The sequence below is a fragment of the Taudactylus pleione genome, unplaced genomic scaffold (genome assembly GCF_031769625.1).
Source record: "Taudactylus pleione unplaced genomic scaffold, aTauple2 ptg000579l, whole genome shotgun sequence".
Lineage (NCBI taxonomy): Eukaryota > Metazoa > Chordata > Amphibia > Anura > Myobatrachidae > Taudactylus > Taudactylus pleione.
In genome coordinates, this window is record NW_028284981.1 from 4,642,433 (window position 1) to 4,669,519 (window position 27,087).

At 44.6% G+C, this 27,087-nt stretch overlaps 1 protein-coding gene across 7 annotated transcripts in view; it reads right to left on the bottom strand.

Annotated features, from left to right (window-relative positions):
- FOXP3 (forkhead box P3) overlaps positions 1 to 27,087 on the bottom strand; it is a 168,293-nt gene that overhangs the window by 23,701 nt on the left and 117,505 nt on the right. For 3 of the 7 annotated variants that reach the window (XM_088453506.1, XM_088453511.1, XM_088453512.1), the window contains exons 3-4: positions 3,180 to 3,322; positions 2,977 to 3,105 (exon numbers count right to left, since the gene is read on the bottom strand). In XM_088453506.1, the coding sequence (XP_088309632.1) occupies positions 2,977 to 3,105; positions 3,180 to 3,305 (255 nt within the window). In that variant the 5' untranslated portion in view covers positions 3,306 to 3,322. Of the gene's footprint in view, positions 1 to 2,976; positions 3,106 to 3,179; positions 3,323 to 6,404; positions 6,527 to 27,087 lie in introns of those variants that run through there. The other 4 variants (XM_088453507.1, XM_088453510.1, XM_088453508.1 and 1 more) reach the window with 4 other exon arrangements.

Consider the following 27,087-nt stretch of genomic DNA (forward strand, 5'->3'; position numbering starts at 1 on the left):
ACAAGGGGTGGCTATTCAAATGATCCGTTCGCACATTGCAGTCTGTTCACACCTCTAAGTCTGAACGAGCGAGCAAAACATACGCTCTTTTATTTCTTAAAAACGCCCCCTGACCGCTCGCACCATACGTCATGTCCGCTATTTATTAGATTAATCGAGTACATCGAACAGGATATGAACTGCTCGCTATTCTTGTGGTTGGTTTTTTTCAACCGCTATTTTGCGAGCAGTTCTGAGTTAAAAAAAACCAAGTGACGTGGTCATTGACGCTGCTATATTAATTATGCACACCCATAAAATGCCCGTTTTGACCTTTAAGCACGCCTGCGATCGGATCTCCACTCCCCGTTTTCAAGCACCTTCCCCTGTTACCACCCACATACGCCTCATTCTGTCACTCAAAATAGCAGGCACTCGCTATATAGCGAACAAATGATTTTCGGCCGCACTGACTGGTTCGCGCATGCGTACTAAAAACCGTACGCATGCGCAGATGTGCGAACATCTCTCGGAACGAGCTTACTGCCGATAACGAGAGGCTCTGAATCAGGTCCTTACTGACTAATGTCAGGAAGTATGCCCTTGATTTACCAACATAAGAAATATGTAATGAATTTGTGTATCATCTTCTTTATGCCCAGATAATCTTCTCTGCATCATTCCAATTTTATATATGTGTGTGTCACCTCCTGTATTTGTTGGGTTTACTGGTTAATGATTGATATAAAAATGATTTACAGTCCAGCCTAAATTAATAGGTACAGTAATAATTTCTTTCCAGGAATACGACAAGCAAATCATTACACAATCCTCTAATCATTATTGTACTGCCACCCACTCTTCTACTTGTCCTGAAAGTTACCTTTCAAGTCAGGAATTGTTTTTACGAACTATCTTTAACTGAAGCCTCAGTTTGTTTCTGAAAGGTGTTGAACTTGGCTTCAATGATCGGAACTTTCCCTTTTTAGGATTCATGCCAACATTATTCCCAAAACGTATAAATGTCTTATTTGACAAAGTGTAGTGTCATGTGCCAACGAGGTCACCGAGCTTCATCATTAACTTCCGATGGAAACAATGACAACAAAAGCTGCATTGATCAGAAGCTAAAATAATGAGCACTGTATACAATATGGTCATTTAGAGGAACATTAGCACTGGTTAGCACTGATCCAAACCAGACTGTTTGGTCTAACCTCCAGGCAGCCCCGTATCTGTCACAGGTGGCCCTAATTGGGCATAGCCTACACATGTATAGCCAAACAGGAAAGTTCCAAGAGCCAAACAGATGGACCGTTAAAGCACCATTTCAAGGACGTATCCACATGAATGAAATGGTGCCTTAATGGTACAGCATTTTGGCTCTCGGATCTTTCATATTTGGCGATACATATTTATGCACATGCTGGGACAACTGTGAGAGATGTAGGGCTGGATCAGGACTAACCAGTGCTAATGTCCTTCTAAAGTTCCATATTTGGCTGGACCAAAATGCAATATGCAGCTTGTACACTCATGTATCAAACCCCTATTTCCCTAGCTAGCGAGCAGGGCCCTCTCTGTCGGTCAGTTATTACCCAGTCTTGTTTTATTACTGTTTTGATCACAATTGTAAAGCACAACAGAATATGCTGATGCGCTATAAATAAATGTTAATAATAATAATAGTTATTTTTACTATTATAATAAATACAGCGGGCAAATGACGACTGCATAAAGGGTCAGATGCAGCCACCAACTCACAGCATTTATTGTCTGCCCCGACTGACAACTAATAGCTTGATCTTTTCAGGCCAGTACATGCTGTTATTACCAGCCAGTTAGGCAGGGCCGGCTCTAGGGGTGTTCGACCAGTGCGGTCGCACAAGGGCGCCACCCGTAGAGGGCGCACCCCTCCCCAGCATTCCGATTTCAGCGGTACAGTACTGTCCCGCTGTTCCACCCGCGGGCCGAAGTGGCCCACGGGTGGTCAAATCGTGAGGTTGGGGACCCCCACCGCCGCGGCGGTGCCAGACCCCCGGAGTGTGAATGAATGCCGCGCGCATGCATGCGGCATCCATTCACTGACAGGAGAGGGCTGGGGGAAGCCCAGCCAGTGACTGACTGCTGGGCTTTACCCCCAGCCTGACGTTATTTGGAGGTGTGCCATGCAGGCACACCTCCAAATAACGTCACATACGGGGCTTGGCCTATGGTAATTAGACCACGCCCCCAAATTTTGTCACACACGGCGTAGGGCGCATTATTAAGGGTGCTCCAACCCCTGGAGCCGGCCTGCAGTTAGGTATAATAAGTGTTGGGCCAAAAGGCTGTGAATGTCAGTTACCCTCAATTGTTTCATTAATACTCCGTGATTATTATGCTGTAATTTAAGATTATTATGAGATAATATATCTTGAGACTAACCAACACAATGAAAAGTTACTACTGACATCCTATGATCCATGTCGTTCCCCTAAACTCCACCAATCCGGTGCGGCTCTGCTCTCTGACCCTTAATGCGCCTGCTGCTGCTGACTACTCCCCGTATACTCGCACTCCTGCAGATGGAAGGTTCTCCGCAGAGAAATGCGTTGACAACACTGCCCGGTGTGTGGAAAGCCCGCTTCAGATGCACAGAGTAAAAAACGAGGATTGGGAGCGAAGTGCAGAGTATTTGGTAGAAACCAATAGATCACAGCTACTTGCAGTTTATTGGAACTTGGTGAAACCCCCTCCCTCTCTCATAAGTGGTTCATTTGATCCTGGGCAGAGTTCTCATTTAAATAGCTAATGGAAAGGGGCTAATCTAACTATTCTGCCTACATACCACCATTTTTCTATTTGAAAAAAAAAAGCCTTGTCACAGTTATTAACCAGCATTTGGAAATCAGATGTTATATTTACATTAAAAATCAGATAGTAGAGGACTGCGAAAACCTGATTAACACTGAGTGCAATAAAAACATCTTTCCACACGCAGGTTAAGCTACTTACGCTTATTTTAGTAGGACTTACTGGATGGATGACAACTGCCTGTTTGTTTTCATGAAGCAGGGCCCGCAGGTAAGGCGTGGAACAGATAGTGGCCGGAGAATTCACCATGATATAAGGACTCTGGTGCTGCTGTCAACATAACACAGTTAGAATAATATTGAGTATGATTTTTCTTTGTCTTACTTTTAACAGCAAAAGCTTACCTGGTGTGACTGCGAACTGGCTCCTGCAGTTCTGTGATTCCATTGGCCGATTTGCCCTTTTCCTTTCCCTTCTGGCTGTGGGCCACTCTCTGGTGCTGGAGCAGCCTTGTTTTGGGGGCTCGGCATCTGGGCCTTTTAATCAGCTGTGAATGAAGAAGGGTTAATCTGGTTGTCATCAACAATAGTGCACATAATACATTATATCACTGGTGTCATATCATCTAAGCTGTCACAGTGGTGGCAACCATTAGATGGTGTTCTGGTGATGCTTCTACCAGTATGTTGCCATACCTGTTCTGGCATTGTCCTTGCCTTTTTGCATAACTCCCAGCTGTTCGGTTTCAAGCAAGATATTCGTGATTTGACCTGGACAGTAATGTCTCTCGATTCAGAATGTTGATGGTATGTCTCCATTCATAATGAGTGGTGAGTGGACAGTACGTGCACCCAGAGCTGTAACTAGAATTTTTGGTGCCCTGTGCCAGAAAGAGCATTGGCACCCCCCTCATTTTTCAAAGGGACATAATGCACCCAAAAAAGGAGAATGGCCTCATGGGGAAGGCCCAGGGAAAAGATAGGGGAGGCCAGGAGATGCTGGGGATGAAATAAGAGGAAGCTACAAGTGAGAATGATAATAAATAGAAATTTGACAGGCCCAAACAGCGCCCCCTGACCTGTAGTGCCCTGTGCCATGGCACCGGCCACACTACCCTAGCTACGGCCCTGCGTGCACCTGCCACTGGTATTGCAATGGATGGGTCTTTTAATGGGAGTGTTAAGGAGCTGCCTAGGGCATTATAAATGGTATGCATGCCCATGCTCACTTCTATATGTATCCCAAAGTTAGAAGGTATGGTTTGGTGTGAATGTTCAACCTATTTTATCCCTGTGGTCTCCTAGGTCTGGTACCCCGTACTTCTTACTGATAAACTCCGCCAAGTTGGGCGTAAATCCTGGAGTCATCTGAGAGCAGGCAAGAAAGGGGATTTCTTTAGATATCAATTGTACTAAAGTCCCTCCATTTGATGGAGATCCATCCCGATACCCTCATTATACCATGTATTTAGTAGGTGTATGTAATTCACATGCGGCCAGAACCTCTGCAGTTAACCTTCGCCTCTGCTGGGATCTCTCTTATTATGCAGAGAGTTGCTCAGGGCCTGATTCAGAGCCGGACACTATTTGCGCTCGCTCGTTCAGAAAAAGGGGCAGGCTATTTAAATTGAGTGCTCGCTCTTTGCGGTCTGTTGCCGCCTCTATGTCTGAGCGAGCGAGCGAACGAAACATGCGCTCGCTATTTTGTAAATACGCCCCCTGGCCGCTCGCATCCTACGTCATCTCCGCTATTTATTAGATTAATCGAGTACATCGAAAGGTGTCTGAACTGCTCGCAGTGCTTGTGGTTGGATAAGAGACAACCAAGTGACGTGGCCGATGACGCTGCTTTGTTAATTATGCACACCCTTAAAATGCCCGTTTTGACCGTTTGGCACGCCTGTGTTCGGATCTCCACTCCCCGTTTTCAAGCCCCTTCCCCTGTTACCACCCACAAACGCCTCATCCTGTCACTCAAATTAGCAGGCGCTCGCTATTTTGCGAACACTCGATTTCCGACCGCACTGACTGGTTGGCGCATGCGCATTACGATCCATACGCATGCGCAGATGTGCGAACATCGCTCGGAGAAAATGAGCGGCCGCTTACGAGCGGCTCTGAATCAGGCCCTCAGTGCCAAAGGTGATCAGCAAAGGACGTGGTCTTCAAGTGCTGGGACCTTGCTAAATGCAGCAAATGATGGAGGCCCCATTGACAGAGGTCCCAAAATGCTATTGGGACGGGAAGAAGTTTGCTTTAGGCCATAGGCATGATCTTCTGATAACTGGTGTTTATTAACAGATAATAGGCCCAGACATCTGGAATCTGGAATGTGAAAAAAAACCACAGGGAAGTATTTTTCTCTTAGGTGATAAACCTCAAGAGTTTAATCATAAAAAGCCAAATTGTATCTTCTAAATTGCAGAGATTAAATATGTCCTTAGCCTTACTGCTTGCCAATTTGCATCAGATTTTAAGTGTCTAGATTGCATAATTGAATTTGTGCACTGCAAATAAAAGGTCCTGAATTAAATAAATTAACACTATAAGCTAAATAAAAAGTTGCATGCCTATGCCCCATCTTTGGTAATTTGTAAAAAAAATGTAATATGAATAAGAACTTAGCTGCATAAACCATTAATACAGTCAGGGCTGTAACTAGGGTAGTGCAACCAGTGCCATGGCACCGCAGGGCAGGGGGCCCTGTTTGGACCTGTCTCATTTTCCTATTTATTACCATTCTTACCTGTAGCTTCCTCTTCTTTTATCCCCAGCATCTCCTGACCTCCCCTATCTCTTCCCTGGCCCTTCCCTGAGGCCATGGCCCTTTTTCAGGTACACTATCTTATGTCCCTATTTAAAAAACGAGTGGGAAAGGGGCGCCAATGCTGTCTCTGGCACAGGGCACCAAAAATTCTAGTTGCGGCTCTGAATACCATTAACTCATCCAGGCTCTGGTGTTGACTGTTTTAGAGTGTTTTACCCTTTACCTTTCACACACTACATTGTGTTGCTGTTTTTTTAACCTTGTTACACGACACACTTCTGTGTACAGTTATACTGTATACTCCTACAGTAAGTGCACGGCAGGTTCACCAGTTTGGAAACCCCATCTGTCTTCTGATCTATAGATCTATAGATCAGATAGGAAGCAGCGGAGAAATTGCCACTGCTGGCCTTTATTGTGCAGCTGTGGCATATTACACTTACACATGATAAAGACTGGTAGAGGGGGGGGGGGGGGAGCCTTTAGAACCAGTTAGCCTGGCTTAGCTGATCAGCTGGTAATAGGGCCACCAGGTGTGCTTGACACTGGTTCTCCAGCAGGGCTTCCCTCTGCAGCCTTGTACAATATGGGAGGGCGGGAGGGAAAGGGGGGGGCAGGTATATATTACTGGTGGAAAAATAGATCACTAACTGGTCCTTTAGGAGGTTTCTTACTGTGTAATGTGCCGTAGAGACCACTTTTATCCTACCACACATTTTATACGGAGGCTGCATTCTTACGTCTCTATTAGAGACAAAAAATTAATTTTAATTAACGTGATGGAAAAAAAAAAACTCCACTTTACTAAACAAAAGCCCAAAATTGCGGACAACTTGTGACCACGGTATGTTGTGATGACTTACCCCATCCACGGTGGACACAGCCACCTGTCTCCAGACAATTGTGCCTTCTACTACAAAGATGTCTGACAAGTGACTTCCCATGGAAACTTTCCCCTCCCCCACCAGAGATGTGTTTTCCATTGTGACTTATAGTCCTGGCTCTCCGGGTACATTTTCATAAGGTCGTCTGCTGGTTTCTTTTGTCTGAGCTACAGGAAGCAGAGCCCACGTAGGATGTGTCTCTATCTGATGCTTCCCTTCCTGTGTCTCTTCTCAAATGATATACTGTATGGGTAACGGATTTTACTGTTTTGGGCTATGTACACCTCTCAGTAACCTTTAGAGGGAAAGGACTCGCTGAGTTTTCAAACAGAAGAAATTATTTTGGCAGAGCTATGAATAAATATAGCTCCTCGGCGAATGATAGTTCTGTATTGAAAGTATTGAAAAAATACCAACTGAAATATATAATAGTATTTATTCGTTAACATTTTTTTATTGAGTGCTAGCATATTCCATTGCGCTGTACAATTAATAGTAAGGAAAGTAAGAGCGTATGAACTTGATACAAACGCGTTCCGTCCAAAATTTTATTACATCATATTTAATGGACTCTAAGGGAAATTTATCAAACCTTCTAAAGAGGACAAGTGGACGTATTGCAGGTTCTAGAAATCATTTATCTAGTACATTCTATAAAAATAACAGCTCATACCTGATTAGTTGCTATGGGAAACGGCTCCACTTGTTCTCTTTAGTAGGTTTGATAAAACTTCACCTACAGCGTAGCAAATGTCACACAACATGTACTGACCAAGGAATCTTATTTATTGATTGCAGAATTGCCGGAGCGTGTAAAGGACAGGGCCGTTGAAACTGCCAAAGGGCCCGGGTACTAACATAGAATGCGACGGCAGATAAGAACCACTTGGCCCAACTAGTCAGGCCCTTTTTTACCTTTTGTTAACCTCAACCCTATGTGATCCTCAGTTCTTTGTAAGGATATTTTAATGCTTATCCCAAGCATGTTTACATTGCTCTACTGTCTTAGCCTCTACCACCTCTGATGAGAGTCTATTCCACTTATCTACTACCCTTTCTGTGAAGGGGTGTGGCCAAATCTGGGAGGTGTAGCCACGCCCCCTCCAGAAAAAAAGATGATAATAGAACGATGCAAGACCCAGGGTAGTGGTGCCATGCACTGCAAAGAGGGGTTATTGTCAGCAGCTGGCCCCTCCCCTCCCCTCTCAGCGTCAAGGGACATGGAAGCCGGGTAGCCTCGTGGCTAGTGGTGCGATGATGGGTACTCAGGTAAACATGTCCCTCCTTTCACACCTAAAGGACAGAGGGCCTGATTTAGAGCCGCTCGTAAGCGGCCGCTCGTTCGCTCTGAGCGATGTTCGCACAACTGCGCATGCGTATGGGTCGTAATGCGCATGCGCAAACCAGTCATTGCGGTCAGAAATCGTGCGCTCGCAAAACAGCGAGGGGCTGCTAATTTGATTGACAGAATGTACCGTTTCTGAGTGGTAACGGGAAGGTGCTTGAAAACAGGGGAGTGGAGATCCGAACGCAGGCGTGCCAAACGGTAAAAAGGGCGTTTAATGGGTGTGCATAATTAGTAAAGGAGCGTCATCGACCACGTCACTTGGTTGTCTTTTAGCCTGAACTGCTCGCAGTGATAGCGGTAAGAAAGTCCTACCACAAGCACTGCGAGCAGTTCATACGCCTTTCGATGTACCCGATTAATCTAATAAATACCGGAGATGACGTGTGATGCGAACGGCAAAGGGGCGTCTTTACAAAATAGCAAGCGCATTTTTCGTTCGCTCGCTCAGACATCGAGGCGTCAACAAACTGCAAAGATCGAGCGCTCAATTTAAATAGCCGGCCCCTTTTTTGGAACGACCATCCGCAAATAGCGTCCGGCTCTGAATCAGGCCCAGAGTAAGCATTGAGTAGCCCAGAGGGGGGGCGTGGCAATATTATCATGTTGATTTTTGATATAATAATAGAAATTCAGATTTGTAAACAATAGAAGAGCTATTGTGTCTTAAACATGGAGAAGACACACAGCCTTAACATATACAGCCACTGTCCCTGAGAGTCATATCCTCGACATTTAGGAGAAGTGTTTCACAGAAGTTAAAGACTTCTCTGGGGGAAGCTGACACTGCGCATGCGGGAGCCGGCCGGGAGCTGCGGGGGAGAGATTGAGATCAAAAGATCTGCCCCTGGAGTCCCCATAGGCTTACAGCAGTGTACACCATCTGATGGTGTAAACTACTAGGGCTAAACTATGAAAAGCTTAATTAAGGGCCCAATTCAGACCCGCTCGCTAGGCTGCGTTCGCTCGCAGCTGGACGATCTTCGCTATCTGCGCATGCGCATAATCCAGTCACTGCGATCGGGAAGTGATCGCACGTTAAGCTCAGACGCCCCGCAAGACCGAGTGACAGGACGAGCCGTTTGTGGGAGGTGACAGGGGAAGGTAAATAAAAACAGCGGTGTGGATGTGCGAACACAGGTGTGCCTGTGAGTTCTAACGGCGTTTCATGGACGTGCATAATTAACATGGAGCGTCATTATACATGTCACCTGGTTGTATTTCACACTGCAGCAATCGCAGTGCTTGCAGCGGGGTATGGTCAACCCGCAAGTGCTGCGAGCGGCTCCGATGGTACTCGATGTTACTGATATTGTATAACTTCCTGGAGATGACGTGTGCTGCGAGGGGAAAGGGGGTGTCATTAGACTAGCTTGCGATCGCACTGCCGTCGCACGCTAAAACATAGTGGGCGAACTAATGTCTTACTGTGCGATTGCAGCTTTTTGCATATATTAGAAGCTGACGGCTGCACGCGAGCGCATCTAGCGAGTGGGTCTGAATCAAGCCCTAAGTACATAGGGGTCAGATCGTAGCCCCCATTGATAATAATGGGAACTGTGATCTGCAGCGCTAATTAGCACTTTGCTGGAGATTTCAGTGAAATCTCCTGCATTGTGCTATTAGTACATAGCTACAATACATAAAATGATGCAGACAATGCAGTTCCTGCATAATTTTATGTAAAAAAACCAGATTGATTTATAGGCCCCTAAATCTTAAATAAAAAGTTGTTTGTAACCTCCACAAATGTGTATGTGAAGTTTCCCATATATGGATAGTATTTGATATGTTTGATATTGGCTTTACACTAACTACAAGCTAATTTCCTTTGTTATCAGTCATTTCCGATTTATGACTGCATGGTCCTTGTGTGGCAATTTCCATGGTCAATTTAACCTATAATAGCAAACAGGCCAGAAAATGCCATTTGTACAAACTACAAACTATTGCTCCTTCCGAATAATTATTTGTTTAAGTGAGCTCTGACTGCATTGGCCAATGAGAGATGTCACTGAGGAAAGGACGCTACTAGGTCGAGTCTCCCATATCCAAATATTCCGAAATATGGAATTATTTTGGCATGACTGAGATATTGGGGTAGATGTATTATAGTGGCACGTTAAGTGCCGCTATAACGCTTCCTGCTTTGCCTCTTTATGTGTGAACATCTCACCGGCCGGAGAGGAGGAGCGTTAACTCCCCCCTCCGGCGCTACCCGCTACAGACCACATCGCATCAGCCTAGTGCTGATGAGATGTGTGTCAGGCCCGGCCGACTCCAATGAGCATGCGCGGGATCTTGCAAGTATCGCGAGATCCCCGCGTGCAGCCATGGAGCCGGTAGCCGCCACAGCAGGGACAGCGCTGTCCCTGCTGTGGGTATAGCTAACGCCAGGCTGTAGCTGTCGATAACGACAGCTACAGCCGGCCGAACGGTCAGACGATCTGATCATTCGTACATGGCCCAGGCTGTCGGCGCTGCTATCTTGTAGATAGCAGCGCCGATAATGACAGGGGCGCATAGCGCCCCTGTCATTTACCGCCCAGACCCCCGATCATACATTGGGGAGAAACGGTATCAGCGCACTTAACGTGCGCTGATACCGTTTCTGGGCTTCATACATCTACCCCAATGATTTTTGATGGTTCAATGTACACAAACTTTGTCTAAGGCACAAATTATTAAAAATATTGTATAAAATTACCTTCAGGCTATGTGTATAAGGTGTATATGAAACATTAATTTCTGTACACAAACTTTGTTTGAACCACAAAATTATTGAATATATTGTATAAAATACCTGCAGGCTGTGTGTATAAGGTGTATATAACATAAATGCATTCTGTGTGTATATTTGGGTCCTGTTCCCAAGATATCTCATTATGGTATGCAATTATTCCAAAATACAGAATATTCCGTTATCCAAAATACCCCTGGTCCCAAGCAATTTTGGATGTGGGAGACTCAACCTGTATACCCTAATAATCTGATCCGTTTGTGTCTCTATTAGTCATGCCTAACGACGGAGGACCTGATTCAGTTTGGATCGCAGTTGCTTATACGCATACTATTATTGGCAGTCATGTGTTAGGTGCCCTATGGGGAGTAAGGAGTAGAACATAATGTAAAGAGAAGCACATGAGGATAGAGGTCCCTGCTCGTGAGAGCTTACATTCTTGTATGATTAGAAGAGCACAACAGAGGCCTTTGTAGCGGAGAACAAGTAGCTTTGGGCTCCCCCCAAATTTAATTATAGGGCAAGTAACCACGTGTTGGTGGACCATATAATCTTTAATCAACTTTGCAATAAATATCAAAAGATTTCACGTTTTAGGTCCTAAAGTTTTACATTGTGAATGTACATTATTTGTGAATGCTATTGGTGGTAGCTTTCAGATATTATTGCTTTTTTGTGGGCATTTCACCATACCATGATTGCGTCCTTGTGGCCCCCCCGCATGCTATACAATGCTGTGAATACTGTTATTGGAAAGAGGGGTGCGGGACCACGATGATTCAATTCAGCACAAATTATGTTGCCAAGCCTCTTGGAAAGTAGGCAGCTGCATGAGGCCTTTGGGGGTCTGCCCACTTTTCTGGGTGTCCAGGAGAGCCACCCGAGATTAAGGAGTCTCCAGGACCTTCCGGGAGGATGTAGGCAAGTATGTGTTTTACCAAGCTTGCAATAGCTACTTTTATGCAGGCGAATATGGGCCTTTCTTGTGTGCATGTCAGACCGATAGCATATGTGCTTTCTGACAGCATGCAAAACATTCTAAAACATACCACAAATATCTGTTAATTTGTTCCCAATTTTTCAGGTAGCCCCAGCACACCAGGAAGCATAGGTAGTTCTCCCGCGATCTTTTGGGAAAATTCTTTTGGGGAATTTGTGGGTCCTACGGGGGGGGACTAAATGAAGCAAATTGCAACGTCCCTTCCTTGCGGACCTCAGACTTTTCTGGGAAAGGGGTGGGGCCTAATGACGTTTGTAGTCCGGCTCCACCCCCCTAACCGGCCAGCAGCATCTCCTCTCCGGGCTGCTCCTGGAGAGGTGTATTCAAAAGTCGGTAAGTATGGTTAGAATGTTCTGCCAGCATTTATATTGTACGTATCTATATTGTTAGTAGTATTATTATGCTTTATTTAAAGGGACCACAAAGATCTCACAGTGCTGTACCAGGAATATACATAGTAACAATGTAACTTGACATATCATAAGTATAAAACAGTGTAAATTAACATATGTAGGAACAACATACAGAGAAAAAGTGACAGACTAGACTGTATGAGGACACGGGGCAAAGGTAGGACATCTCACTAATTTGTAGGACAAGCGGTGGTAAATCGCAAGGAGGCGAGGCAGCTCAACACTCAGCCTGTACACAAGGCAAGGGTGAGTATACAGTATGAGAATCACTCTTCGGACTTGGCAACAAAAGGCAAGAGCACAGGTGGCATGGATAGTGCTAGGGGATGAATGAGAGGAATGAGGGTCCTGCTTGTTAGAGCTTTCATACTAAGGGGAGGGGTCTGTATTATTATTCACAAAAACTCTTGCAGATAAGACACAAATCATATTAACAGATTAACAGATAGTTATGAAAGCAACATTAATAAGGAAATACTGTATATAAGGATTTGGATAAGAAGCATATTTGGTTTTTGCAAAAAGAAGGCACTAGGTGGCAGCTTTGCATCAAACATGATACTGCTGTCCGAGACCAGGGTCTGCTGAGGAAACGACATCTTCTGGTGTCTGTGGTGTAATCAAGTTACTAACTTAAGTGAAACACAAAACCATAGAAGGAAGCACAAGTGGGAGGACAGGCTTCCAAGTGCCTCACACATCCCAGTACATGATACAGCGAAAGAGCTCAGAGTTCAATATTGGGGCCTGATTTAACAAAAAAAAAAAAGGAGACCATTCATTGCATACAGAATGAGTTGCTGATTCTGTGTTAACGCCAAGCCAGAAAAATCTAAATGTTCAGTACCATTTGGTTTTCATTTATTTTTGTTAGATGGACCTCTTAACTCTTTAATGTCTAATGGTAACGTTCAATGGTTCCAACAGGCCTTGTGGGCAATTTCATCAGAAGCTGCTCTGCTTCTCATCTTAGGTGGGGGGGAGGGGGGCAGCATTATCTGTCAATCAGACTTGTTTTGTGGCGCTGAGCTATGACATCATATCCCAGATCTATACCCCCCAACGAATCGCCAGCATGGAGGACTACAATAGTATAAGCAGCTTCACCAGTAAAAAGTTTTCGACTGACGCTCATTTATCCACGAGTTTCATCATACACCACGAGATTTAAAAATCAATGCATATGATAATGGAGCTCCAGCCAATCAGCTCCTAGCTGTCATCTGTTTGTAAAATGACAGTTGGGAGCTGATTGGCTGTAGCACCATTTATCATATGCCACGAGTTTTAAAACTCGTTGCGTATGATAAAACTCGTTGATACATGGGCCCCTTCAGTTTGGGAGAGCTGCATGGACCTGTCAGCCATTGAGTGTTATAAACTTTGGCAGCCAAAGTGACTGCTGAGGTTCAACCTAATGGTTCCTCCGGCCTTGCTTGTAGGAGGATTTTTATTTAAAAAGAGCAACAGTTGGACTAGAGGTGGACGCTATTTGCATTCTTTTTGCAGTTGGCCAATAGTTGAGGATCTGCTCATGCGTAGGAGCTCGCCCTGCACATGTGCAAATCTGGGAATGTGATGTCACTCTCAGTGTCCCAAAAGTCGCATCTTCGGACGCAGTAGCGGATCACAGAAGCCTGTACTCGGCAGCTTTTTAATAAAGACGCCTCCTGCGGCTTTTGCATTATTTCGGACACCAGCAGTGTACAAAGACACAGCGGTTGCTCTAAAGCATATACCTTTGAATCAGTCCAGATATTACTTGGCTAGATAGCGTATATAAATGACTACAGTATTTATACTGTAAGTTTTTACACTGTTGAATACCCCTGGGGAAATGCAATGGGGTGATGTCTTGAAATGGATAGAAAAGTAGCAGTGCGCAGCAAATAAATATGAGAGACTTACTAACAAGTAGGATCAGTGGAGTAAAAGACAAACACTGATGCCAACACAAGCTTGACAGGAAATAACTGATAAACTTTGCTATTTTAGCTTTTTGTCTGTATTAGCCGTCTTATAATAATGTACTACCGTAGCTAAAAGAAAAGCTATGAAGCAAATGGCAAGTAGTGCCATGATTACAAAAACAGCCGTATCAAACACACAGGGCCTGTGCCAGCCCACACCTCCCCTGCAACCAGAACCATCAGAACCACCAGAACCATATGCCATTACAAAGAGTGGGACTGGGTCAGGAGCAGTCATGTAGCTGGGCACCAGGCACCTCTCCAGACTGCAGAGTGCCATCATTCCCTCACCCCACAAGCCGGAGGAGGGTGCCACTGGGGCAGAAACGGTGCAGCTCCATTAGCCTTACGTCCTGGGCAGTGGCAACAGTCACACTTCCTTACAAACGCAACAAGAACACCGCGTCAGTCATGGCATAACTGTCATTATATATTTACATTCTATAACTGACAGGATTTTTTTCTTATTCCTCCCATGGTGTACATTTTATACACATGTGAAATAAGCAACAACTTTAATAGGGTTGGATACGGAATCCCAACGGTCTTGATGTGGACGGTCAGAATACCGATAGCGGCATCCCTACAGTCAGAATCCTGACAGCTTTCTGTAAGTATTATAAAAACCTCCCCCTAACCCACCCCTCCCTAACCCTAGCCTCCCCTCATGCGGCCTAATCCTAACCCTCCTCTCCCGCAGCCTAACCCTAACCTTCCCCCTAGTACCTAACCCGGACCCTCCCGCAGCCTAACCCTAACCCGTTCTTTAGTGCCTAACCCTTCCTCTAGTGCCTAACCATAACCTTCCCCCTAACCCCAACTGTTCCCCTGATCCTAATACTTACCTCCAAAATCTGTCGGGATTCTGACAATCAGGATGACACTGTTGGTATTGTGACCATCAGCATCCTGCCTGTCGGGATGCTGACTACATCCCCTTTTATCCGTGCGTTGGATGCGTGGCCTAATGACGTGTTTCTATGAGAAGCGCGTCATTTAGCCCCGCCCCCTGTTCGAAACCTGCATTGTTGTGGCAAATTCTGAAGGGTGGGGCTTAATGACAATCTGGTCGGCCCCACCCCCAACTCCACCCACCTGCTTATCATTCATAAGTCGGCAAGTATGGGACAGACAGTATCAGAAATGGGGCGGCAAAGTGATGGGCGTTACTGGGTGCTGAATGGGAGGTGGCCTGTGAAGTGAGCGCCCAAAAAATCTGTGTTATGGGAGTGTCGTAGGCGTGTCATTGAGAGAGGCCCCGTTTCCAGACGCACAGCCACAGAGGTCATGCTCGGACAGAGAATCCGCATCTGCCATGGGGCTGGTGCAAGTGCCGGTGTTGCGCGTGATCCCGCGCCGATGGTGGTGTGTCGAGAACCATGGGTTCAGTGTTACAGCAGACACAGACGACGCCGAGCGTAGGTGTTTCAGTGTTTTCTCATTCAAACGCAGCCTACTGCACCAGGGGAAGGCTGATACTAGCATGTGCATATTATCGCCAGGACTCCGGCAAAAGACGCAACAGCGAATGCAGGATGCAGCGGCGTCCACCTCTGAATCCAGCCCTAGATCTATATAGCATGCTGATCGTTAAACTGCATACTTTAATGGTCAATGGGGTTTTAGCCATTGAATGCCTGAAAGTTACAAAATAAACTGATCCACCAATCAGACTGGAATCGGTATGCAATACCGCCGGCCGCATGGCCAGCAGTTCGAATCCCGGCAGCGTCAGGCCGACAGAGTAAGAGATCCCGGCAGCGGCATCCCTGGAAATCCCGATCGTCCAGAGGTAAGTACTAACTAACCTAGGTTACCCCCCTAACCCTAAATCTCCCTTAGGGGTGCTTAACCCTAACTTCCCTCCTCTAAGTGCCTAAACCTAACCCCCCCTTCCCTGCTGCCTAAACCTAAGTCCCCCGGGGGGGTGCCTAACCCTAACCTCCTCCCAGGGGTGCCTAACCCTAACCCTCCCTCCCCCTAGCCTAACCCTAACCTCCCGGGGGGGTCCATAACCCTAAGTCCCCCCCCCCGGGAGCCCTTCGATAGGGATGCCGGGCGCCGGTCTCCCGGTGTCGGTAAAATGAGCGGCGTCTACATCTAGACGCCGGTCATTTCACCCGCGCCGAGATATAACAGTCGGGAAGCCGGCTGTCGGCATAATGTCAGCCGGCTTCCCGATTGCATACCATCAGACTCTTGGGAACTATTATTATGGCAGAAGTAATCAACTGTGGATAACATTAGCCATATTATGCACATTGTTTCTGATGCAGAGTCGTAGGATTTGGGACCTACACTTACATCTGAAGAGCCTTTAACAGGGCTTCCTCGGTGCTGATCTCCCACTGCCCACCCCCAAAACCTCCGCAGCATGTTGTTCATGCGCCTCTGCTTAGGGGCACGGCGACCGTAGACGCAGAAAGAGACCTGTACACATCCTGCGCAGATCTCCATCAACCGGAGTTGTACGCAAGCCATCGGGGATGGTTTGCGTACAACTCTAAAATCAGGCCCTAAATTCCTGATCCATATACAGTAGTGCCCTCATTTCACTCCACACAAGAGGTGCTAAAAATAAATATTAGAACAATTCTACAAACAATCCCCATTCAGTTAATCTCTATCAATTGGCTGCACAATATTTGCTGGGTAAACAATGGGTATTATATCTCGCCACCTACTCCATGCCAAAGAAATTTGAAGCACAGAGTATTTATAGGTTGGAAGGCAGATGGAAAATATGTACAAAAGGAAACAAAGAAGCAGGGAATGGTAATTAACCCTAAGGACACCGAGTGTCATTTTCTTGTTCATTCTGGGCACTTAGAACTTGGCTGTGAATTCACTACCACTTGTATAACACAAGTGTGAGTGTGTCTCTCTGAGAGGCATATAGTATGTGTGTGCCACTCTAAGTAAATACCATTAGTGTGGATATTAACCATGGGCTGTTTCCAATCCTTCTTAAAGAGACTGAAAGCTCAATAAATTTATTTCAGATAATTAAGTCTAGTAAGTGTGTTTATGGCTGCCCATTGTTCTACAGTATGTTCTCTTTCTGTGCAAAATACAAGCCATGTATGAGGGCTGTGGGCCTGACTCAGAGCTGCTCGCTGCTGGCGAGCGCTCGCTCTAAATCAGGGCGTGTTTTTTTTTTCTCCAGCCTGCTCGCAAAGCTGTGGGTGACCACCCACAGCTTGTGCGAGCGATCTGGAGTCCGTTGCGACAATCGCGACCATCGGGCTTGCGACGAGACCCTGTGGTAGGGTCTCGGCTCCCGCAAGCCCAAGTGGACTTCCTGCTCTAATAGAGCAGGAAGTCCACTACTGACATCACAAGTGAAGTCAGTAGGGCCGCCCACAAATGCCAGGCGTTCCTAAGGGAACGCCTGCGTTTGAGCATCCACCCCAACTGTTGCACTGTGCGCTTGCGAGCAGCTCTGAATCAGCCCCTGTGTCTTCCACCTCTCTGTAGGGATGGCCATCAACCATCATTGGTTTGAAACAGCCCCGGCCCCCGCATCAGAGCTTTCCAGTGCCCAAATTCAGCAGCTGCTATATGGACACAGAACAAAGACTGCATCCCCCATGATGCATCATAGGAAGTCTCATTAGCCGGCGCATGTGCAATCCAGGAGCAGGAAGGTTAGGTTTGTATTGGGGAGAGTCTTAGGAGCGTGGCATGTGCAATCTGAGAACCTGAAAGAGGAGGTTCTAAGCCCACAATAGATGCCCGCAAAAGGCAAAAAGGACCCCTAACAAAACAGGTTGCTGGTGAAGGCAGAGCCTGGCCAGAATCCAGGGATGGGGGGGTTGGCGGTGGGCACTCAATAATGCCTCCTGACTCCTAAATCCACCCCTGAACAAGACTATGGGGTCTATTTACTAAGCAGTGTTAGGAGACAGAGTGGAAAGTGATAAGGTGCCAGCCAATCAGCTCCCAACTGTAATTTTTCAAACACAGCCTGTGAGACTGTAACTAGACCCCTATATGGTTGCACAGAACTATATGTTACTACAATAGTCTATGGTTGTACAGGACTGTATGTTGATACAATAGTCTATGGACTGCATTTTGCCACAAGACTCTGTGGTTATAAAGGACTGTATGTTGACATCAGACTGTATGGTTATAAGGGGCTGTGGGGTCTATTTGCTAAGCAGTGTTAGGAGACAGAGTGAAAAGTGATAAGAAAGTGATAAGGTGCCAGCCAATCAGCTCCCAACTGTCATTTTTCAAACACAGCCTGTGAGATGACAGTTGGGAGTTGATTGGCTGGCACCTTATCACTTTCTTATCACTTTTCACTCTGTCTCCTAACACTGCTTAGTAAATAGACCCCTGAATGTTGACACCACACTCTATGGTTGTTATGTTGGTATGAAACCCTAGGGATTGAGACTCAATGGTTGTAACTGACTATAGTGTCATGAAACTCTATGACTGTATGGGCTGTATGGTGGTATTACACTCTGTGGCATTAAGGAGCTATATGGTGGAATCAGCCTCTAAGGTAGTAAAAAGCTATTTGTTGGCATGGGACCCTATGGTGGTAAGGGGCTATATCTTGCCATAAGCCTCTGTGGAAGTGTCTGTACAATGACATGAGACTGTGGATGGAAGGGGCTGTACAGTGACATGAGACTATGAATGTAAGTGGCTCTACAATGACAATACTATTTCAGAATTATTTTTTTACTGGTTTGCTATGCCACCTGGTAACACACCCACCCCCCACCACCCATAATTACATAAGTGCCCAGGTGACATCATTCATACTGCTATTTTAATGTCAAACCATTGTAGTCCACATTCAAAAGCTATACATACCTTAAACAAATTATATTACATTTGAGCTTATATAAGATAATGTAATGCTTAAACTTAATTCTAATTTAAGATGGTGCTTTTACTCCCGGGCGCTAATTAAGAAAAATAAATAACATATAGAATAGTTACAAGTATTTTTTTTACTCATAGCAACAGCTCACATGGCATAATCTTAATTAGACGGTTGCTAACTTACAACCGGATAAACGTGTGCGCTCACTTATCCATGGTAGAGGATCAGATTGTAAGCTCCACTGGGGCAGGGACAGATGTGATTCCAACACACTTTGCTGGATGTAAAGCACCGAGTAATGTGTTGGCACTATACCCACAGAGGATAAGAATAGTAACCTGAGAGGTGATTCCCAGAACTCTAATGCCATCTCCAAAGTCAGCACCTTTTGCTCTGCCTATGAATATTTATAACCCTTTATAGCAAACGAATAAATAAAAAAGTTTATATATTTTGCAAGCATTCTCCTCCCGAGAAGGAATGATGGCAGAGGCCTTTGGCTTTTTCGCCACCTCGCAGTTAATGTAGTGTCCTCTAGTTGGAAGGCATAGAGGGACAGCTGTCCTGTATTACTATGCCTTGTTTGTTTTCCTTTGGCTGAAGCTAGTCTGGAGTGGGATCAGTTTTTGCACCTGTTTTTTTGGAATGGGATTACCAGCTCAAAGTAAGGCATGTAGTGAAGGGCTGTCTGCCTCTGCCTCGGTCGATTGAAGCCATGCCAAGCCGAGAGTTTATGTCTTGTGGCTAACCACCAACAGGCACTGCACTTCAAAACACAGCAAGAAACCTGATACCGATCTCATATGTCAGACTTCGGGGACAGGACCGGCCATCTCTCCCAATGTCACTGCGTGCAGTATTGGAGTGTGGGCTTTGCACCGGTCTGTGAGTGTGCGAGTGGAGCAGGGAAATCACCACATCCTTTGTGAAGTCACCAAAACCACTAATTTCACTAAAATATGCTCAGAAGCATCTACCAAGGAGACAAGTTCAAACTGTACAAAACGACCTTGAGGTATCTTTTTGTTTGCTTTTATCTTGTTCTTATACTTTTATACGGTATGGATTTTGAAACAAGATATTAGCAGTGCCAGGATCTTATTATCTGCGCCCCGGAACGAATTACCTGGGCCCGGGCTCGATTGAGGGGCCCGGGTTTACCCCCCCTCCCTTACCTGTCAACGACAGCAACGTGTGACTCCCCAGCACATGCTGTGTGTTGAGTTGCAGTGGGACCAGGGAGGCTCCTGCCCCTGATCAGTAGCACCAGTCACCTCTGGCTGTGCGGGAGGGGGAGCAATCCCCCCCCCGTGGATTTGCCTGGCTGAGGGGCACACAGTGCCACCTGTGAAGCATGCTGCGGCAGGACATGGCGTTGCAAATTCTATTTTGATAGGTTTTTTTGTAAGGAACATTAGGCAATCTCCCCCCCTCCCCCCATTACCTCTACCAAAAAAAAAAGTGTCAGGGCCCCACACAGCTCTCTATGTCCCTGGCAGTATTAAAGTATCAGTGATTTTTTTTTTGTGGTGGTACTCAGGGGTACACAGTACCAGCACTTTTTTTTTTTTAAATCTAATTTTAAATTCTAACAACTAGTTCCAAAAACAGGATGAAATCAGTGAAATCATCTTAGCAATGAATAATTATCTGCACACTTATCCAGAGTGTGGAAGCTGCTATATATATTGCATACACCTGTTGACAGTCAGAACGTCGGCAAGTAGTATGTGTCTGCATGCCTGCGTTCCGGGGTCCACATACGGCTTCTCGACATTCTGATTGTCGACAAGATGACGATCAAATACCCAATTGATTATATGTCTGCAGTGATACAACTGGCTGCTGTTTTGTTATTCTTACTTTGTGTGTAAATGTCAGGAGATTACAGATGTGCACGTTACAATATATATATATATTATATATATATATAAGACTGGAGTTGAGAACCACTGCATTTAGTGAACAATGATTACTGGGGCCCCTTCCACCCTTGTACTTTTGTATAACTGCTGACAGGCGGAGCTCAGGGACTGCCTACTATTTACAAACCTGTGCATTTACAATCGAGCAGAAATACTTCTGCAGAGCAAGGGAATTTTATGTTGGGAAGATATGGGACACAGCAAGGAGGGGGCATCTGGGAGGTGTTGGTAATATTCAGTGAAGGCTGCAGAGCAGTCCAAATTTTAAATAGGGGAGCCACACCAGCTGCCACCCTAAACGCTGCCAAACATCGCCGTCCTGGACTCACTGGTAGTTGATGCAGCTCCCCTATTTGAGTTTTGGACTGAGCTGCAGCCTCACCTCTGGAGCCGCCACTGGTAATATCCTATCTCTATTCTTAGTAGTTAACATCAGGGACATTGAGGGGGGAGGGGAGGACTGATTACTGGGGACAGACATTGTCTCGGGGGCCCATACTGCTGTGGAGGAGGAATGTCCCCGCAGGGACAAATGACTGGATGTCACTTTAAGGGACATCAGGAGCTGTCTTCTATTATTTTTGGCCACACCTCCCAGAATTTGGCCACGCCTCCTGTTTCGGCTGCCCTGTTTAGCATGGCCATGTCACGACTAGTATGTGACCACATCAGAATGACACACCTGAACAACACAGAAGCTACAGGGTTAATTTTATTCTTACACACCAATATTAATGGGGGCAATTCAATATGGCAGAATGTGCGCGTGTGTGAGACATATACCATACAAGTAACATTGCAAGTTTGTGCAGCTCAATGGTTGATGCTGCTGGATGCGATGGTACAACATTGCATATATATATATATATATATATATATATATATATATATATATACATATATATATACAGTCAGTCAATATTGGGACATTGACAGAATTTTCATATTTTGGCCTCTATTCGCCACCACAATGGCTTTGAAATGTAACAAACAAGATGTGCTTTAACTGCAGACTTTCAGATTTAATTTGAGGGTAATTACATCCAAATCAGGTGAACGGTGTAGGAATTACAATGGTTTCTATATGTGCCTCCCACTTTTTAAGGGGCCAAAAGTAATGGGACAAACTAAACAATCCTAAATCTAACTTTCACTTTTTAATACTTTGTTGCAAATCCTTTGCAGGCAATTACAGCCTGAAGTCTGGAAAGCATAGACATCACCAGGCGTTGGGTTTCATCCCTGGAGATGCTCTACCAGGCCTCTACTGCAAATGTTTTCAATTCCTGCTTGTTCTTGGGGCATTTTCCCTTCAGTTTTGTCTTCATCAAGTGAAATGCATGCTCAATTGGATTCAGGTCAGGGGATTGACTTGGTCATTGCATAACATTCCACTTTTTAGCCTTAAAAAACTCTTTGGTTGCCTTTGCAGTATGCTTCGGGTCATTGTCCATCTGCATTGTGAAGCGCCGTCCAATGAGTTCTGAAGCATTTGGCTGAATATGAGTATATAATATTGCCCGAAACACTTCAGAATTCATTCTGCTGCTTTTGTCAGCAGTCACATCATCAATAAATACAAGGGAACCAGTTCCAGTGGCAGCCATACATGCCCACGCCATGACACTACCACCACCATGCCTGATGAGGTGGTATGTTTTGGATCATGAGCAGTTCCTTTCCTTCTCCATACTCCTCTCTTCCCATCACTCTTGTAGAAGTTGATCTTTGTCTCATCTGTCCATAGGATGTTATTCCAGAACTGTAATGGCTTTTTTAGATGTTGTTTGGCAAACTCTAATCTGGTCTTCCTGTTTTTGTGGCTCACCAATGGTTTACATCTTGTGGTGAACCCTCTATATTCACTCTTGTGAAGTCTTCTCTTGATTGTTGACTTTGACACATATACACCTACCTCCTGGAGAGTGTTCTTGATTTGGCCAACTGTTGTGAAGGGGTTTTTCTTCACCAGGGAAATAATTCTTCTGTCATGCACCACAGTTGTTTTCCGTGGTCTTCCGGGTCTTTTGGTGTTTCTGAGCTCTCCGGTGCGTTCTTTCTTTTTAAGAATGTTCCAAACAGTTAATTTGGCCGCACCTAATGTTTTTGCTATCTCTCTGATGGATTTGTTTTGATTTTTCAGCCTAATGATGGCTTGCTTCACTGATAGTGACAGCTCTTTGGATCTCATATTGAGAGTCGACAGCAACTGATTCCAAATGCAAATGTCACACCTAGAATCAACTCCAGACCTTTTACCTGCTTAATTGATAATGAAATAACGAGGGAATAGCCCACACATGTCCATGAAATAGCTTTTGAGTTGATTGTCCCATTACTTTTGGCCCCTTAAAAAGTGGGAGGCACATATAGAAACCGTTGTAATTCCTACACCGTTCACCTGACTTGGATGTAATTACCCTCAAATTAAATCTGAAAGTCTGCAGTTAAAGCACATCTTGTTTTTTTCATTTCAAAGCCATTGTTGTGGTGAATAGAGGCCAAATTATGAAAATTATGTCAATGTCCCAATATTTATGCACCTGACTGTATATATATATATATATATATATATAATTGAATTGCTACCTTAAAATATAATTCCTGCCAGTAGTCCTTAAATGGCGGTTACTATACTGATTCACGCAATGAGGCGGGGCTTATTAAAAAGTGGTAGAGGCCTCAATCAAGTGTACTTGAGATTGGGCGGATTCAGTGGGGTTACGGCATCCAGAGGGGAGCTTATTTTATACTGTGATTTTGCACTTTTTATGATTATGAGACATGAAATATTGGAATACATAAAAATAGAATCAACATTTAATAGGAATTTGAAAAAGAACCGCCTGTGGTTCGAAACGCGTTGGTGGCGCTGAACGGCACTACCCGGTGGTCCAGAGAGAGATCGAAAACAAGCGTCTGACATCATTAAGCGGCGCCGCTGAGAAGGCACGCAGCACTCGTGGAGAGCGGGAAAAACAGAAGACCCGATTCCAAGCGCCCAGCACTTGTAACTAAAGACACTCCTTACCAAGTACAGGTACTGTAGGGAAAGTAAGGGCAATATTAGCGATCCTTCTCAATGCACCTCTCTGAATTGGGACAGTGACATTACCGTTCAATTTTAATTACATCTACAAAAGAGTTTCTAAACATTATTTGTTCTGGATGTTTTATAGTATAAGGGGTAAATTTACTAAAGTGAGAGTTTTTAGAAGTGAGTTTTAAAAGTGATGTTGCCCATAGCAACCAGATTATAGCTATTATCTTCTAGAAGGTGCTAGTTAAATGTTAAGTAGAATCTGATTGGTTGCTATGGGCAACATCACTTTTAAAACTCACTTCTAAAAACTTTCACTTTAGTAAATTTACCCCTAAGTCTTTTCTTTAGTAGCGCTTGGTTTGAAATTTTAACCCATTTAATAGGAGCATATGGAACTCTTCTATTAAATTTAAATTCCAAAGTACATTACATGTCATTTGTTTCCAATTCTATCTATAATATAATTCACATACAATCCCCACTGTAATTTTTATTTTTTTTTACATTTAATTTTCTTGAATTCATATATTCGTTGCGCACGCTTCCAGACATGTAGGACCTGATTCAGAGATGAACGTAATGCTGATGGTTACGCAGTTGTGCGATTATCGGTGGTCTGCGCATGTGTCTAAATCACGGCAACGGGGAGTTGGCAACTGAAAGACTGTCGCAACCATTTTGGGGGCGTGTGTCTGCTTGCGACTGTGATCCTTTGCACAGTCAAATTGGCTCCGGCGTCTCAGTCCCGGATGCCATTCTGCGCGACCATTGGGTTACTCAGAAGTCCGATAATCGTCTGATCTGCAACCAGATGCTGCGTCTTTCCACGGTGTCACTTGGATTTGCAAAGCCGCTGGTGGGCGTGTCAATACAAATCCCAGCAGCTGTGGCCTTTGCATATTTTTTCATGCCCACTGCGCACAAATTTGCGGCTATAGTGGCATTAGCGCCCAGCTCTGAATCAGGTCCATAGACATAAAGATATAAGCGAGAAAACAAATAAAGGGCGGTATTCAATTGTTTTAGCGCGCCCGATGTCCTGTCTAAAGTGACAGGCATTAATTAAATAGCACCCTGCGATCTCCTATCGCGCTGTTTGCGCCCATAGAGGGTCGCGAAAAGTGCCGTTAGGGCACCCAAACAGGTCACTCTTCGCCCATTTCAGCTCGCACCCCCCTGGGACTGTAGCTGAAATGGTGTGCCTGCAGCTGATCGCGCCCAACAGGAGCAACATTTGAAAAGTTCCTGTCGGGCGCGTAGGGGGGCGATATAATTTAATTCCGCCCAAAGAGTGAGTGAATAATTGCTCAATTTCAAACGATCAACTGGCCTTCACATCCTTAAGGTGACGTCTTTTATGCAGAATAGGTTTTGAAGAGAAAAAAAAAGAACTCTCTTTTTTAAGGTGACGTCTTTTATGCAGAATAAGGCCGATCGCCGTACACACTACAAATCCCATACACGCAGCACACGCTATCTTGGTGACAGATCAAACTTGATATCGACCGACTGTCTGACCCTGGTGCAGTGCTCACAAAACAATTCCCGAGCCAACAACCTGATATCGGACAGGTCAGCCTGAGAATTGTAAGCTATAGCTAGATTGTTCTTTGGATAGAATAGAATAGATAGATAGATAGATAGATAGATAGATAGATAGATAGATAGATAGATACCTCACTCAACATCTAAAAATATACAAATCTTGCATTCAGCAATGTGCTCTTGTGACACCAGGGGGCCTGTGACACCACAATGTCTCCCCACTAGTATCAGCAGGGTGAGTTTTAGATTGTAGAGTATCTTAATTAATAAGTATGCTCATTAACAGATTAAAATGCAAATATGTCTAATTATGAAAGAAAAAAAAGTGTGATCAGGGAAGCGGGCCAACAGTGAACAGCTGAACACAATTTGTAGACGTGTCAGTTACCTGAAATTAATGCTATAAGAGCTTTCAGCTAACACAACCCCCTTCTTTGTGGTTAACAAAAACTGCAATATCAGGCGTACTTATTCTAATAACACAGCTACTCTTTGCAAAATTAGAAATTCAGCAATTTTATAGCAATCAGTAATTAGTAACATTACCTAATGTTTATTATCAAGCAGGTTGCAGGATGACAGCAATGATAAATTATAGTATTTAAAAAATATATATTTTTTAAAGATTGAACTACAGCAATTTTTTTCCCCCAGGAGCCTCTGAGGTTTCACATCTGTTGATATATAAAGGTGGCCTGACTATTACGCAATTTAGAAGTGAAACAATGGGTTATTGCAATTAAATCCTGAATAGAATTCTTGAAGTAGTGACAGCCTTTTCTGCACATAGAGAATGGAAATTTTACCTGCAAACAATAGGCACTGTAGTAGTTATATGTAACCTAACCGTGCAGATAATATATGACCAAATTGGTCAACCTCTGTACTGTGTATAGCCCCATTGTGACAAATATAATTTCCATGAATCGGTACTCCTCTGTTTGGACAAAATATTCGGTTGGCTGATTAACACCCCTGGCACATGGCCTCTAGTCAATTGCTAATCTACAAGTGAACAGCAGTGCTGAAGACCAGCTGCACATACTTAGGAGTGCAGCCGAATTGCTTCCAAATACGACTGCTTGGTGATTATAGTAAATGACCGTTTTTCACTGGGTGTGACCAGTTTAATAATCCTCGAAAATTATCTAATTAAAGTGCTAGTAAATATTGAAACCTATAGATCAAGGTTTCTCGAACTCACACCTCAAGGCACCCTATCAATCCAGGTTTTAAGGATATCAATGTATGTGCACAGATGGCATAATCAAACTGGCTGAGATACTAATTAAGTCACGTGGGATTAAGCATGGACTGTTAGAGTGCCATGAGGACAGAGTTTGGAAACCACTGCTATAGATTGTAAATTGGCCAGTAACTTACCTCTTTACCTTTCATTCCCCAGTCCCGCTTTATTACATTTTTGTCCGCAATTATAAAGCAAAATGGAATATACTGGCTGTAACTACATGTTAATGAATAAAATAATAAATAAACCTAGAACAAATAAATTTAAATAATTCCCATTACATAGATTTTGCCATGAAAGTCACCCCTGCAGGTAACTGCAGCACCTTAGTACTCCAGCCTGGTGTTCTGATATAAAGACCAGCAGATGGGGGGATGTCAATGTAGCTGATTAATCGCATCAACAAAAGCCCTCTGTGGGAACTACCTGTACACTCAAACTTCAGGCTGTGAGCTCAAGCACCCCATCAGGCTGTATTACTGACAGTGGTGATTCCTGAACTAAAGCTGCGTACACACGTAAAGATTTTCTGTCCAACCATCCAACTAGTTGATTGGTTGGAATGAAAATCTGGTAACGTATGGGA